The 15601-nt window shown below is 37.0% G+C and overlaps 1 protein-coding gene across 2 annotated transcripts; it reads left to right on the top strand.

The window, feature by feature from the left end:
- The first annotated feature begins 17 nt into the window (after window positions 1-17).
- LOC119989361 (DExH-box ATP-dependent RNA helicase DExH3) lies at window positions 18-15601 on the top strand. Of its 2 annotated transcripts, XM_038834831.1 has the most exons (19): window positions 18-287; window positions 1149-1303; window positions 1424-1511; window positions 1606-1842; window positions 1972-2067; window positions 3224-3412; window positions 3559-3718; window positions 3838-3968; window positions 4709-4879; window positions 5695-5967; window positions 6504-6698; window positions 7156-7359; window positions 9754-9823; window positions 9929-10077; window positions 11073-11381; window positions 11462-11521; window positions 12593-12745; window positions 12833-12943; window positions 14424-15601. In XM_038834831.1, exons 1-19 carry the CDS (start codon window positions 18-20, stop codon window positions 14889-14891), a joined length of 3489 nt encoding a protein of 1162 aa, XP_038690759.1. In that variant the 3' UTR covers window positions 14892-15601. The 2 variants fall into 2 exon arrangements, with proteins under 2 accessions (XP_038690759.1, XP_038690760.1); XM_038834832.1 differs by lacking the exon at window positions 18-287 and having other exon boundaries at window positions 1207-1317.

The raw sequence follows: 15601 nt of genomic DNA, 5'->3' as shown, positions 1-15601 counted from the left end.
CTATGCATCGGTAGAACATGCGAAATTCCAAGCTGAGAGGTGTTCTTCTGGCATGTGCCAAGTCCGTTCACACTCTTTCGTACAGTAACAACAGCAAGAACCTTATTCTTCTTCTTCCTTCGAAACGACGGCGGACCACTCCTATCTGTAACCTTCTGCTGCTACTCTCCAATTCATCAGTATATGGTAATGGCGGGATTTTAGCTCCCGAAGCGCGAAATTTCAGTGGCTATGCGGTCGAGCAGTTCTCTGACGATGAGTACGAGTGCGATTTCGAGGGCAATACGGTTTCTCTCTCTCTCTGCTTTTGTTGTTTTGTTTGGCTATCTTGGAATTTGTTTAATTCCTAATTTGCTTCTGAGAGGGTGGAAGAAGAAGTGATGGTAAAACGGTGGATTGGTTGGTTGGGCTTGTGAGGGCTTGAGGGATTATGCTTAGTCTGATTGTTGAGCCAGTGTGGATAAAAATTAGATTATATTTACCTATTCGGTTCTTTTGCGGTTATGATTATGGATTCGTTTGATGTAAGGACTGCGAGTCTTGTAATTTCAACTTCTTTGCATGTTTATTTAATTTTGTTCATAATCTGATGCCCTGTTAGTTAAGGCTGAGTTTGGAAAAGGAGAGAAATCAAGGTGTAATTTTGAAATATTTTCTTTGGTTTCACAATATATATTTTGTCACTGGGGGTGGTTAAGGTTTGTTATTTCAGTTCATAGTGGAAAATTTAATTTTTAAAAGGTGGACAATTTTAGGTTTTGATTTCAATTTGAACAGATGTTGATGGTGTGACTTTATGAGTTTATGTTACATGTGGTTGCCAGTGAAGAGTTTAGAATTGGTGGAAAGTAGAAGAGTGAATATCTGAGTATTATTATTGGTTTTTTTTTTTTTTTGTGGGGGGTGGGGGAGGGTTGGAACCAGTGGGCTCACGTCAACACTCAACTGTGCCAAATAGTTCATTAGGCATAAACCAAGGATTTTTATTCCTTCTTTTCCATTGGCAAAATTTTCCCCAAGGATTTTATTCCTTCATGTTTAATAAAATGAATTATCGATGAAACTGGACTCCATTCTTGTCCCTTTTGCATCTCTACTGCTGATTTTGAGTTATCACAATCTCTTCTTCGCCATTGTGATTATTTCAGGCATCATCTTCAGTTGCTAACATTGACGAATGGAAATGGAAACTCAGCATGCTACTACGCAATGAAAATGAGCAAGAGATTGTGTCTAGAGATAAAAGAGATAGGAGAGACTATGAGCAAATATCAAACCTTGCAAGGAGAATGGGGCTATATAGGTAGATGGGCACCTGTAGGCATCAAGTTTTTTAATCAGTCATTTTTTAATTTTTAATTTTATTTTGAGCAGTGAATGATATATTTTGAATCATCTTATAAGTTTTTGACCACTTTAACAGTGAAATGTATGGAAAAGTGGTGGTTGCAAGCAAGGTTCCTCTTCCTAACTATAGGCCAGATTTGGACGATAAACGGCCACAAAGGGAGGTAGTTCTTTCTTGCAGTCCTTGAAAACCATTTAAACTATAGCAGCTTGGGAAATTTTTCAGTCTTGAGACTTCAAATATTTTTATTGTTATAGGTGGTTATCCCATTAAGCTTGCAAAGGAGGGTGGAAAGTTTATTGCAAGAACACCTTGATAGACTTCAGTTAAGTTCTGGAAGTGTCAAAGACAACTCAAATGTTTCCAAGTCCATTGACCAGGTTGAAGATTTGAATACAGAGGAGAATCCCGATTCTTTTCCTGATCGATCAGTCATGGAAAAGGTTCTTCAGAGGAAGAGTTTGAGAATGCGTAATATGCAAAGGGCTTGGCAGGTATATTTTGAGTATTCCTGCTTCTATAGAGTGTCTATGTGAAATACTCTTATGGTCATATTCTCATTTTTTTTTCTGTTAAAAAGTAAATAGAATAATAAAGTTCAAGCATTTTGATTCGTTTTGTAGGAATCACCTGAAGGCAGGAGGATGTTGGACTTCCGGAAATCTTTGCCTTCATTTAAGGAAAAGGAACGACTGCTTCAAGCAATAGCACATAATCAGGTTTCACTCTGGAACATGTATCTGTTTGTGACTTACCAAAAAAATGTGGTCTTTGTGTTCTACATATGTCAAACAAAGTGTAATCTTTGTTATGGAGACTTTCTCCCATGTTTTTGAGGAATTTCTTGCTGGTTCCTCTTTGTAGTATCATATGATGAGGTACTTGTCAGATCTTTGATAAATAACCTGGAATTTTTTCAGGGCCTTTTTTCCATGTCCATTGGATTGTATAGCCATTACAAACATTTAAGTTATTGCAATTTTCCCTTCTATAAAAAATAAAATCTTGTTGGCTTTTCAATTCATAGTACATTCATTTTGCTTGAAAGGTAACTTATGCACCATGCCATGTAAAAATTATTTCGATATGAAAACTATTGTTAATCCTTTTTTATTAGTTTATTATGTATTGGGGAGCAAGCTCTTTTTAACCACATGGGTTTGTCAATCTGCCATTTTCTGATCCTGCCTACACAGTAGGAGCTTTGTGCTTTGGCTATTTTTTTTTTTTTTATTTGAGCGATTTTTTTTAAAAAAAAAGTTACAAGCAGCGAATCTTCTTTTTTTGTATTGGTATGTTTTTTATATTACGTTTCTCTTTAGCATGGTTGATGTAGCATATATATATATATATATATATATATATATATATATATATAAACAGTTAAACACACACAATCACACATGAGTATATTTATATGGACATACAGAAGTAACAGAACTAAAGCTGATGCTTGGACAGAGACCATATTAGTCTCCTTTACAAGTTTGAAGCCTTAAATAACCATGGCTGAGGGGCTAATGATTCATGGTTTATTAAGAGTTTTGCCACTTCAGTACATCAAATATGAAGTTTCCTAGACCAAGCTAATGATTTTGTGTTTTGAAAAACTTTAGTAGTAAATAGTAATATTATGTAGCCAGCATTTGAATTGGAAAATAGTCCTTGATCATTGTATGGAAAGTTAGACTTGTTATCTGTGTCCTTTCTTCAGTTGGTAACTAATTGGAGAATCAATTTGCTGCTATGTTCTTTTATGGTTTATTTATCCATCTTCAATAATTATGTAGTGTTTCTGCTTTACATTATTAATCTTGTGGTTTACTTTTCCTGTGCCACCTAGGGGCATTAGTAACAGGATGTTTTTGATGATAGGTAATAGTAATATCTGGGGAGACTGGATGTGGTAAAACCACTCAACTTCCGCAGTATATTTTAGAATCTGAAATAGAATCTGGTCGTGGAGCTTTCTGCAGCATAATTTGCACTCAGCCTCGAAGGATATCTGCTATGTCTGTTTCTGAAAGAGTGTCTGCAGAGAGAGGAGAGCCTCTTGGTGAAACAGTGAGTCTTGTACTCTTGTCCCCTGATGCAGGAAGTTGGGAACACATGCACACACTGCCAGATTGATATCTCTAATAATAATGACAGTTTTTGATTTTGAAACTCTTGCAAATCTTGCTTTTATATCCAACACAGTGTTTTGTTAGGTTGGCTATAAAGTTCGATTAGAAGGTATGAAAGGAAAAAATACCCATCTGCTTTTTTGTACGAGTGGTATTTTACTTCGGCGGCTGCTAAGTGACCGCAACTTGGATGGCATAACCCATGTTTTTGTTGATGAAATTCATGAGCGAGGCATGAATGAAGGTGCAATTCCTATAATCACAATTTTAGTGTTTACTTTTATGAATATAGACAGAAATAATATGAGGTATAATCCAATTGAAAATCTTAAATCCTGTCTTTTTGGTCTTTGTTTATTACAGACTTCCTGTTAATTGTGTTGAAGGATCTGCTTCCACGGCGTCGCGATTTGAGATTAATATTAATGAGTGCAACTCTGAATGCTGAATTGTTTTCTAAGTTCTATGGTGGAGCACCGACAATTCACATTCCAGTAAGCTGAAAATTAATTCTCTTTCAATTGTCTTGGTTTCCATAAACTATGTGAGATAACAATAGCATCTAATGTTAAATAAATTTTGATTTACATTCTATATACTTCTACTGGGTTGGCAATTGGATCCCTAAGCTCAAAATGCACTGCGTTTGATGTTATTTTAATTTTACTATGTTCTGGTTTTGGGGCTTGGAGGTTTTTTCATTATAATCTGCATAATGTTGAGGGTAATATGTGCATTAGTATGTGAAATGATCATGGAAGAAAAGCCTGGCAGACAGGCACTTTTCTGAAAATTAAGGTTCAGTTGTAACTGGTAAACCAGCATGAAGAATCTGACTGCAAATCATTTTGCATCTTCCGTGGTCTTTCAGAGCTGCTTGGCAGTTCAGATCTTGATGCCATGTTAAAATGATAGAATAGCTTATCTTGTTACCTTCACCTGGAGATCCCTGTGCATCTTTAGAGACTTATTGTTTCCTCCAATTATGGACACTAATTGTTTTCCTCCATTTCACCTTCTCATGAGTTCAAATTTTTTTTCTTCTTAATTTCAATTCCTTTGATGGGCTGAGTAGCTTTGAGTACGTTTGGCGTGCTTGTGTTGCTCCATTGTGCATTCTGTGTCTAATATACTCTTTAGTTAAAGGGGCAAAAAGTATTAGCATGAAGTATATCGGGTTCTTTCGTGTAAGGTTTTTATTCATGTGATTTTGATTGCACCTCTTTGTCTTCAGGGCTTTACATATCCTGTAAGAGAACACTATTTAGAAGACGTACTGGAAATGACTGGATATAAGTTGACTTCTTTTAACCAAATTGATGATTATGGCCAAGAGAAATTGTGGAAAACACAAAAACAGCTGGTGCCACGGAAGAAGAAAAATCAGATAACTACTCTTGTTGAGGTATGACACTATATTCAAGAATGAAACATCAGGCATCAGGTAGGATATTCGACAATGCCAGCTATAGATAGCATGATTTGTAGAAGTCAAGGATCTTTGTAGATCATATTGACTCACTTCATGGATTATAAGACTCTTATAGTTATGAACAAAGTTTCTCTATTATGTATACTATCTCTGCCAAGAAAAAAATCTGACAAATGGCATGTTGTTTCGTTAAATTTGCATATATACATATAGCATTTAATTGATTGCAGTTTTTGGAATGTGCTCTTCAGATTCTTCTTGTTAATGATCTAGAAAGTAGAAAGAAAAGAAAGCGAACAGAGAAAAACTTTTGGCTCTTTTTTGTTCTCTATGTAATTGGAACTGCAGTATAAAACAATTTAAAGTTTTAAACTACCAGACACATGTAAAATTGGATTTGCTTATACGGTTGGTGATTGGATGTAGAACGAAATAGTTATTTACTGTCACTGTTTATGAATGGTAATTTCTTATGATCACATTTTTAATTTGTTCCTTTCCTTCTTTTTTGTCTCCTTTTTTTTCACTGATTGGGTGAAAGGTTGTAGCATGAATTTGAAGAATGTTTCCCACATGCCAATGTTTGTCAGTGAAGGGAAAATGAGTTATGCCATGATGAGGCATGGTCATATTATGTCAAACCTTAAACCCAATTTAAGATGGTTACACTTTACACTTTTCGCATACATGGTAGCCAGTTCTTATTTTGCAATTATTGGAAACAGAAGACTGGTGTATTTATTTTTCCTCCTCAGAAGATTTCTGATGACTATCTTGTTCTTGTACAGGATGCCCTCAATAACTCTAGCTTTGGAAACTATAGCTCCAGGGCATGTGATTCGCTGGCTTGCTGGGTGCCTGACAGTATAGGATTTAATCTTATTGAGGCAATTCTATGCCATATATGTCGAAAAGAACGACCAGGGGCTGTGTTAGTATTCATGACTGGCTGGGAGGACATTAGCTGTTTGAGGGATCAACTTAAAGCTCATCCGCTTTTAGGAGATCCAAACAGGGTTCTAGTTTTAACATGCCATGGTTCTATGGCAACATCTGAACAGGTAGGCTTATATCTGTTTCTGCTTCTCTTCACGAAGTATTGTAATAGCTTTCTTATGGTATAAAAGGATGAGGAATTGTTCTTATAGGATCATCCAATAGGATTGTGTTAATCCTTTTGAGTTCATGAGACCAAACATAGACTCAGATTATCTTGTTATTTGATAGAGATAAGAAACCATTCAATATGTTATGTGCTTTGGTAGTTTGATTTGATCATTGCTTCAGTAGTTTTACAAAATGGTGGGTCAAATATTAAGGCAGCACCCGAATAATGAGATTTAGTTGGTGATTTGTGATATATGAATTAGTGCGAAAATGCAAATGACTCTAGATTCAGGGGTGTTTCTAAATAACTTTTTTGGAATGGGAAAACCGGGGGTCTATTAATGGAGAACAGTATAAATAATATAGATTTTGTAACATGGCGAATAAATTCATAATTTATGTTGTTGGTAATGCTGTTGTGGTGGTGTTGTGCTAAGTTGGGAAGAAGATGCTTCCGGCAAGTGATATGTACTATTATCGTCTTCTGCAGAAACTCATATTTGAGAGACCCCTTGCTAACATCCGTAAAATAGTTCTGGCTACAAATATGGCAGAGGCAAGTATTACAATTAATGACGTTGTTTTCGTTGTTGATTGTGGAAAAGCAAAAGAAACCACCTATGATGCTTTGAACAATACTCCTTGTCTGCTACCTTCTTGGATATCTCAAGCATCTGCTCGGCAAGTAAGTTCCGTATACTCAGGCTCACTTCATTCACATTTGCTCATAAAATTCAGAACTGTATTGGCACGTGCTGAGTCACTTTTCTTTTATTGTTTTATGCATTTTTCCTTCCTTTTGTTAATGCATGTCTGCCATTACAATCAGAAAATGAAGTATGAATACCATCTTTTCTAGATATTGTTAATTCCTTAAGTCCTCCTTGTGTATTAACCAAGCTTGCATGTTCTTGCTTATGATGGTGTTCGCCTGATTACAATTAGGGTTGCTTGCATATTTATGCAAAACATCTTATACTTGCCGAGGAACTGTATTAAGTGTTGAGCTAGTTTGAAGAGCTAGCATTGTACCACACAATGTGAAGATTTTATGGTTCTTTTGTTTTTGAAACCTTTGTATCTTGTTTCATGATAGCATTTCATATCTAATGTGCCTATTGTGGGGGATACTTTGATTGCAGAGAAGGGGCAGGGCTGGCCGTGTGCAGCCAGGCGAATGTTACCATCTATATCCAAAATGTGTTTATGAAGCTTTCGCTGAATATCAACTTCCTGAACTGTTACGGACTCCCTTGAATTCTCTTTGCTTGCAAATCAAAAGCTTGCAGGTTGGGAGTATAGGAGAATTCTTGTCAGCTGCCCTGCAGCCACCAGAACCCTTGGCTGTAAGTTCTATTACAAAGCTTTTTTTTTGACAATTATGGCTTTGCCATGGATGGTTGCATACTCTCTTTTCTCTCTAGAATTCTCCTTCCTGTGTTTCCATTAACCAATATATAGTTTTCCATGGATGGTCGCCCTACTCTCTCTCTCTTTTTCCCCTCTAGAATTCTCCTTTCTGGGTTTCCATTCACCAATATATATAGGCAGATTGCTGCACAATTTGAGGAAAGCTTACAGTGTAATGAATTAAACGGACTACTGTCAAGTTGTACCATATTTGTTTACGTTCGAACTAATAACATTGAGATTATGTTGCAATGTTTCTTATGACACAATCATAGTTTGGTTAAATAAAAAGCATCCTTTTTGAATGCTGAGCTGATGCCATTTGACTTTTCTGTTCATGAATATGTGTTCTTCGCAGTTGTTTTGTGTAATATTACACAATGTTAAGGTTATACTTCTACTTTTGAATGGAAAAAACTTTATTGAAAGGCATCAAGGAGGTGCCACCTGAGATTGTACAGGGAGAAGGAAAAAAACAACAATTAAGTAACAGGAAAACACTATCATCTTGACACGAAAACCACAATCTCATAATATTGAACTAGTCAGCTAAATCTTTTTCAATCAGTGACTCTATGCCTTCGAAAGCTTGTTTCTTTCTTTCCTGCTGAAGTTTCCAATATGTTGGCAAAGGGACCATTGAAATCAAACTCCTTTTCCCCTTGTTACTTGTTAGTACAAACTGCTGTCCATGCCTTAAGCTCCTCTTCTTGAGAGTTAGACACAACCCAATACTTGAGAGATTTCCAAGTCAAATCCAATAAGCATCTAGACCATTAACATTGGGTAAGGTGATTAACTGTCTCTGCTTCTTCATAAGGGAAACACCTATTTGCCAAATGCCATACTATTATCAAGAGTGAGAAATTTTCCCAATGTTGCCTCCCAAATGAAAAATGCAACTCTGACTGGGACTTCTGTTTCCGGACATGCTTCCAAGGGAACTCTTTGTTACCGATACTACCATTTTTAGAAGAAACAGCTCTAGGAAAGCTTGTAAAGGTGAACACCTTACTTGAAGCACACAATGGGATGGTGCCTTTTCTCCCATTGTTGACTGAAAATTCATTTATGAATTCCTGGAACATAATGAACCTTGACAATTCCCAATCTGAAACATTTCTATTAAAAGTTATCTCACATTTGCCCTTCACGAGTCAAGTCAACATATTATTTTTTTATCACCTCCTTATGAGTGGCTAATCTAAAGAGGTTCGAGAGTCTCTCTTTAAGTGGAGACTCACCCACCCTTTCGTCATGCCAAAAGAGGATACTATCACCTCTTCCTACTTTGAGAGTTATGTGCACAGACCATAAATCCCAAATTCATTTGTTACAGCTGTACTTTTGGTTTTGCGTTTATTTGTTGAACAGTCCACTGTCTTTAGTTTTAATCTATTAAATTAGTGGGCCTTTGATAGTTTCTTATGGTTGTATTGTCTTTAGTAATTAGTTTTAAATTAACAGATCTAATCTTGTAAGTTGGAAGAGTGTAGAACTTAGTCCATGCTGTTTATTGTGGACTTGTAGTTCTTCCATATGCGAGTCATTTTGACCATGCATTTATGGCAGGTTTATTCTCCGATTTCTCTGCTTCACCTTTTCATATTTTGGGATCGAGGATTCATGTTTCTTGTGTTAAAAGTAATGACTTGCATTGACCTTTCCTGAAGCATCATCCACATATTCCATAGATCTATGCTTTCTTGTGTTAAATTTAGTGAATGATGAAAAGTTGGAAGAGTGTAGAACTTATTCCATGCTGTTTATCGTGGACTTGTAGTTCTTCCATATGCGAGTCTTTTTGGCCATGCTTTTATGGCAGGTTTATTCTCTGATTTCTCTGCGTCACCTCTTCATATTTTGGGATATAGGATTTGTGTTTCTTGTGTTAAAAGTAATGATTTGCATTGACCTTTCCTGCAGCATCATCCACATATTCCATAAATCTATACTTGTGTTAAAATTTGTGACTTGTGGTGACTTTTTCTGAAGCTGTAACCTAAACAATTTTCAATTAAATAAATATTGCCTGTTCATTGCAGAGAACTGTGATATGCCACTTTCCACTTTTAGAACAACCTGTTCATGCTTGAAGTGGTAGGGTTAGGGAAAAAGTGTCAGCATGGGTTAGGAAAAGAGTCTGCGTGACTGGAAGTTTGAGTTAGGCTAAGAAATGAAGAAGATGGAATGCACTTTACTATGACCTCAAGCCTACTTGTTTTCTACTTGTAACTTCTGATGTTTAAATGATGCAATGAGTTGCAACATGTCTTTTACCATTCAATTCTCTGTAGGTGGCTCTTATTTATAACTTCCATGGATGACAGGTTCAAAATGCTATTGATTTCTTGAAAATGATTGGGGCACTGGATGAGAGAGAGAATTTGACAAATCTTGGTTAGTTATTCCTATCTGAGAGGATAGGATTTACCAGTAGTGGCACGTTTCTTTTTTATGGGTTATTAAAAGTTAAACTCTCTTTATGCTTCTTGTTATTATCAGGAAAATATTTGTCAATGCTTCCAGTAGATCCCAAGCTGGGAAAAATGTTGGTCATGGGTGCAATTTTCCGCTGCTTTGATCCTGTCTTAACTGTAGTATCTGGGCTTAGTGTCAGGGATCCTTTCCTTTTGCCTCAAGACAAAAAGGATGTAAGTATATAAGAGATTATTTTGTCTGATAGGGCAGCAAACTTGAGTTCTTTGGCTCTGCAAATCTCTCTTTATTGCTTGCATCTTACCCATTGTATCATGAATCCTTGTCGGTAAATGTAACAACCTGTATTTGATAATAGAAATAAAGCTTGGTGAGCATTGTTAACAGTTAACACATAACAAATACTGAAACACAGCATTGCCTCAGCATCATTTTCTGTCTTTATTTTTGGGCTTTGGCTTAACAGATGAAAGATAGTGCAGAGTATGGAGTTCTATGAGAGGGAATGATGAGTTAATTTGAATCACATCCCATGTCCTTTGTACCTATTTTGAAGTATCCTTATTGTGAAAGTCCAGCAATATTCCATCTTCTATGATCCCAAAGAAGAATCCACAACTGGTATTACATGAATTTGTGTGAAATCATGGTTTTCAAGTTGTGGTAACTGAAATTACGAGGGCTATTTTATGTTTCTGTGTGCTGACATAATCACAAAGTGCTGTCGAGTGTCACAGAATATATACTAGTTCCTTTTCGTTTTTAAGTACAAAAGAAAGATTCTGTTAAGGGGCCAAAGTCCAAAGATGGTGCCAACATAGAATACTAGGTACAGAAGAAATATAAAAAAAAAAAAAAGCGTCAGGTGACATAGGCTTAAGTTATGTCAATATTATGGCTAGCCAGAATTTGGTTGTAGACAGCAATTGTCTATGAACTGGTTTAACTCAGTCTCCTTCTAAACAAGCATCTGTCGTTATTTCCAGCCAAATTAAACAGCAGGTGATTAGGAGAACACACAGTACAGCAGCCAAACTAACCAGAACAGAAGTTACTTAGTGAAGCGTCTTATGATAATTTTGTAGGCTTCAATGTGGAATTCCTTGGAGGTTCAGACTATATTTTTATAAAGAACAGTTTGCTATTTGATTTGACCAATATAGTTAGGTTGATTCATTTGAGTTACTGATGATTCCTCTCTCTGATTTAGTTGGCAGGGACAGCGAAATCCAGATTCTCTGCAAAAGACTACAGTGATCACATGGCTCTTGTTCGTGCTTACGAAGGATGGAAAGATGCAGAGAGGGAAGGTTCAGCATATGAGTATTGCTGGAGAAATTTCCTCTCTGCACAAACGCTTCAGGCCATCCATTCTCTTCGGAAGCAGTTCAGTTTCATCTTAAGAGATACTGGCCTTTTAGATGCTGATGCAGGAGCCAACAACAGATTAAGTAATAACCAGTCATTGGTGCGTGCAATCATATGTTGTGGGCTCTTTCCTGGCATAGCTTCTGTTGTGGTAAGTTATTCAGAGTGAAATTCTACCGTCTTGTTCATCCTAAAATTCCAGACTCAAGTGTCTTCTCTCCCTTATTGCAGCACAGGGAGACGTCCATGTCTTTCAAAACTATGGATGATGGCCAAGTTCTATTATATGCAGTAAGTTCACAAGTTTCAATGTCTTATCGAAACTGAATATTTCAATTTTGGGGCTTCAATGAGGATTGTGTATGTTTGAAGACGATTTCAGAACTTGATTTTTGCATCATTTCTACCCCAACTCTAAAACTGAAACTGTGTTTTATAATGCACCTTCACTTTGTCTCCCCAGATTTTGATTTCACAAGAGAATGGAATTGATTTGTGATCTCAGAGGAAGGTCTTTATATCTGGTTTGCATAGTACTAGGACTGTTATTGGCATTCAGCTGTGCGATCCAGGGCTCTTGGATGATCATGCATGGAACACAATATACAGTAATCAACTGGGAACAACATCTAGGGTTTAGGAAATCTAGGCTGGACTAAATTTTTTGAATTTGCCAAAATCTCTTTTTCATGTTAATGTGGTATATTTGTTTATTTTCCGTTAAATGTAATTTGGTTTTGAAAAGGGAAAAAAACAGTGGACTAGATAATGCCATGGAGCTTGTGTGACAAAAATGGATATGAAATAAGCAAAGGAAAAAGAAACGAATTGTGTGTGGTGGTCAGGATAATATGTTTGTGCGACAAGGAAGCCTATAGTAATAATGTAACTTTAGTTGATTGGGTGCCTATCTGTACCTTTGTTACTTATTTCTTATAAAATAGCACTTTATTAACTCTTATTGAAATTGCATTCAAGCTTTTTGTAATCAGTTTATGAGCAAACCTGATTGTTCACTTGTGTTCTTCTGAATGAGCACTGTTTTCTAATTTGTAACCAGATTTGTCTTCTAGGTGGCACCCTTTTGGTCGTGTTTAATAGAGTCTAGATTCAAGAAGAAAAAAATCCAAATGAGACATCAATATATCCAGATTAGGCTTTTACAATTCACTGACAAGTCCAAGCAGGAGGTTATGCCTTCCCATATATACCCAGTTCTCCAATACTTGAACATACGTATCCCTATGTAATGAGACATTGCTTCCCAGTGCAATGATTTTTGATGCTCTGTTTTATCATTGTTGCTTTCTTTCTCCATGATATCACAAGTTCACAACTTATTGGACTTGTCCTTTGTTGCAGAATTCTGTGAATGCACGCTATCAGTCAATCCCTTACCCATGGCTGATTTTTGGTGAAAAAGTAAAGGTCAATACAGTTTTCATTCGCGATTCCACTGGTGTATCTGATTCAATAATGATCCTTTTTGGTGGTGCACTGTGCCATGGGGTACAGGTGATTTCTTTTGTTGATATATTTCTCCTAGACCAGACCATTTAACTGCTGTAATGTTTTTTAAATCAGTGATCTACTTATTTACAGCCTGGACATTTGAAAATGTTGGGAGGGTATGTTGATTTCTTCATGGATCCAATTTTAGCGGATTGCTATTTGAAGGTTAAGGAAGAACTCGATAAGCTTCTTCAGAAGAAGGTAATTTTTGAATGAATAATGATTTCTGAACAAAGTTATTTTATGTGTCTTGTGGCAAGATACTTTTCACATTAATTGAATGCGCCATTGGAAAGGCGTATCTCATACTTGTTGATTGGTTTGCTTCTTCAGGAAATTAGTTTGGGAGTGTAATTATATTTGTTATTTTATTCTGCAGTTTCATTCAATGTTCCTCTAAGATTCCTTTTGCTGACTCTCCTAGGGGGCTTATCTATTCTGTTCAGTAATGCAATTGGGTACTGCTGGCCCTGCTTACATGGACTTAGTGGGCCTTCTTACTCATTACCAATCCGCAGGGGGTGGGGGTGGGGGTGGGGGTGGGGGTGGGGGTGGGAGTGGGGAGGACCATTAAGAGGACTTGAAAAATATTGATCAGAAATTTTGTATTTACTTTTAAAGTTGAAGTAAATGACTTGATTAAATGAGGGAACAAACTTGTGTTGATGAATGCCGTTGAATCAATGCATTAGACAGAGGGCATGCAAGAATGACTAGGGTTCTCTCTGGCGATCTAGGATGCGTCGCGACACCAATTTTCTATTTGGAAATAGGGATTACAACTGTTAACACTTTCTTCTGGTTGACTGCATTGCTGGGTACTATACAGTTTTAACCCATTCTAACACCATTCTTGTGATTTGGCTTCAAGGTATAATTCTTACCAACTTAGAGTTTATCATTCCTAACTACAAATGTGTTTGTTAAAGTTTCATAGCAAGAAGTTTTCCTCATCAAATGAGTAAGCAGGGGGAAAAGCTTTTAATGCTGGATTGTGTGAAAACAGCTGGTGACAGGGACCAAAATGTCATATCTAAGGCTGTATTTCATTACTATGTAATTTGTATGTTGTTCATCATATAGGCAGCTAGTACATTGCTGATTATTTGTATAAATATTAGAGTTGCCTAGTGATGTCATGTAATGCTTCAAATAGATGGAACAATATAAGCTTAATAGCTTATGATAAGTAGAAGGCACTATGGGGCCATTGAGTATCAGTTACCCTGGCCAAAACATGCAATCTGAAAATTAGTCCACCACTTAATCGCATCCCCTTTTTATCTCTCAGTTCCGGGTTGAGTTACTTTGTCGGCGTATAGTCATCTTTTAGAATGAAATTATCCAGTTTTTTTGTTGATTTCCAATTTATTTGCTTTGATTGGGTTACTAGCTTAACAATCTTGGTATTTCCCGTGACTGGGTATTGAATTTTGATGTCCACCCTCATATGCTTTGATTGGGTTAATAGCTTAACAAGCTTGGTATTTCCCTTGATGTGGTATTGAATTTTGATGTCCACCCTCCTCGCCTTCTTACAAGTTACAACATTGCTGTCCACTCAGCATGTTCTGCATGTTGTTATTACATTGTTTGAGTAGCGGGTTTTTTAATCCTATTAGCATGAGAATTGCCATAATTAATTGTATCTGTGGAGTGATAATGGTGTGCAATGATGCAGCTTCAAGATCCGAGCCTCGACATTTTCAAGGAGGGAAAGTACCTTATGCTGGCCGTTCAGGAGCTGGTATCAGGAGATCAATGTGAAGGAAGATTTGTTTTTGGCCGTGAAAGCAAGAAGCCCAAGGTGTCTAGTGAAGACAGATTTACAAAGGATGGAACAAATCCAAAGAGCTTGCTACAAACTCTGTTGATGAGAGCAGGTCATTCCCCACCAAAATACAAAACAAAGCACCTTAAGACAAATGAGTTTAGGGCGCTGGTTGAATTCAAGGGAATGCAGTTTGTGGGGAAACCCAAAAGAAACAAGCAGCTAGCAGAAAAGGATGCTGCCATAGAGGCATTGGCCTGGTTGACACACACTTCTGACAATGTCAGAGACGAAAATGATGACTCCCCACCTGATGTTACAAACAATATGCTAAAACTTCTAGGGAAGCGTCGAAGATCAAAGGGTCGCCCTGGTTGAGACAGGGCTCTATGGTCACTTGTTGGTGGACCCCACTCTGCATGTTGATTAATTTGCAGAAAAGATAGAAAAGGGTGCTGGGGGAACAATTGAGTCATTTTTGTGGCTTGTCATGCAATATGAGTTTGCATTTTTGCAGTGTTGGCCAGGAACATGGAAATATACAGCTAACCCAGATGTTGAAAGAATGGTAGGACTCTCAGCCCTCAGGCGGCCATGGGTGCATGATACCAAGACAGAGGAACTTGAAAAGTTTGTAGAGCTCAAGGTTATCTTTTAACTTTTTGTAAAAGTTTTGTAAAGCAGTTGGCACATTCATTTAGAGGCATCATCTATAGGCAAATAAGTTATAGGAATCTGTATGATTGTTTCCTATCATGTTGCACTATCTGATTATAGGGGTGACTGGGTGAGAAATGCTTGGAGGACTTTAACGTGATTTGAGAGTGATGCTAAGCTAGTCACTGATGCTATCAATGGAGGTCCTCTTCACTTTGGTGATCCATTGCTATTTTCCTTGATTCCAAAAGGTCTAAGCAAATGACATATTTGGAGAAGCTAATGGTTGGGTGCACCAACTAGCTTCCTGGGGTTCTCGCCATGTCATCTCCTCTCATTCTTGTTATATTTTCTGCACTACAATTGTTCTTGAAATATCTGAAATTGTCGCCTCTGTTCTGATGTACTAATCAGTTTGGGTGGATTGTGCT

This window comes from Tripterygium wilfordii, chromosome 21 (genome assembly GCF_013401445.1).
Source record: "Tripterygium wilfordii isolate XIE 37 chromosome 21, ASM1340144v1, whole genome shotgun sequence".
Classification (NCBI taxonomy): domain Eukaryota; kingdom Viridiplantae; phylum Streptophyta; class Magnoliopsida; order Celastrales; family Celastraceae; genus Tripterygium; species Tripterygium wilfordii.
The sequence above is the reverse complement of the archived record's forward strand: the minus strand, read 5'-3'. Positions and strand labels throughout refer to the sequence as shown.

What these genes read in the sequence shown, in the direction of transcription:
- LOC119989361 (XM_038834831.1), top strand. Translation starts at nt 18, where the DNA reads ATGCGAAATTCCAAGCTGAGAGGTGTTCTTCTGGCATGTGCCAAGTCC. An exon ending in ATATGCAAAGGGCTTGGCAG is followed by an intron (nt 1,843 to 1,971) that starts GTATATTTTGAG and finishes TTCGTTTTGTAG; the next exon opens with GAATCACCTGAAGGCAGGAG. An exon ending in TGCCTCAAGACAAAAAGGAT is followed by an intron (nt 10,078 to 11,072) that starts GTAAGTATATAA and finishes TCTCTGATTTAG; the next exon opens with TTGGCAGGGACAGCGAAATC.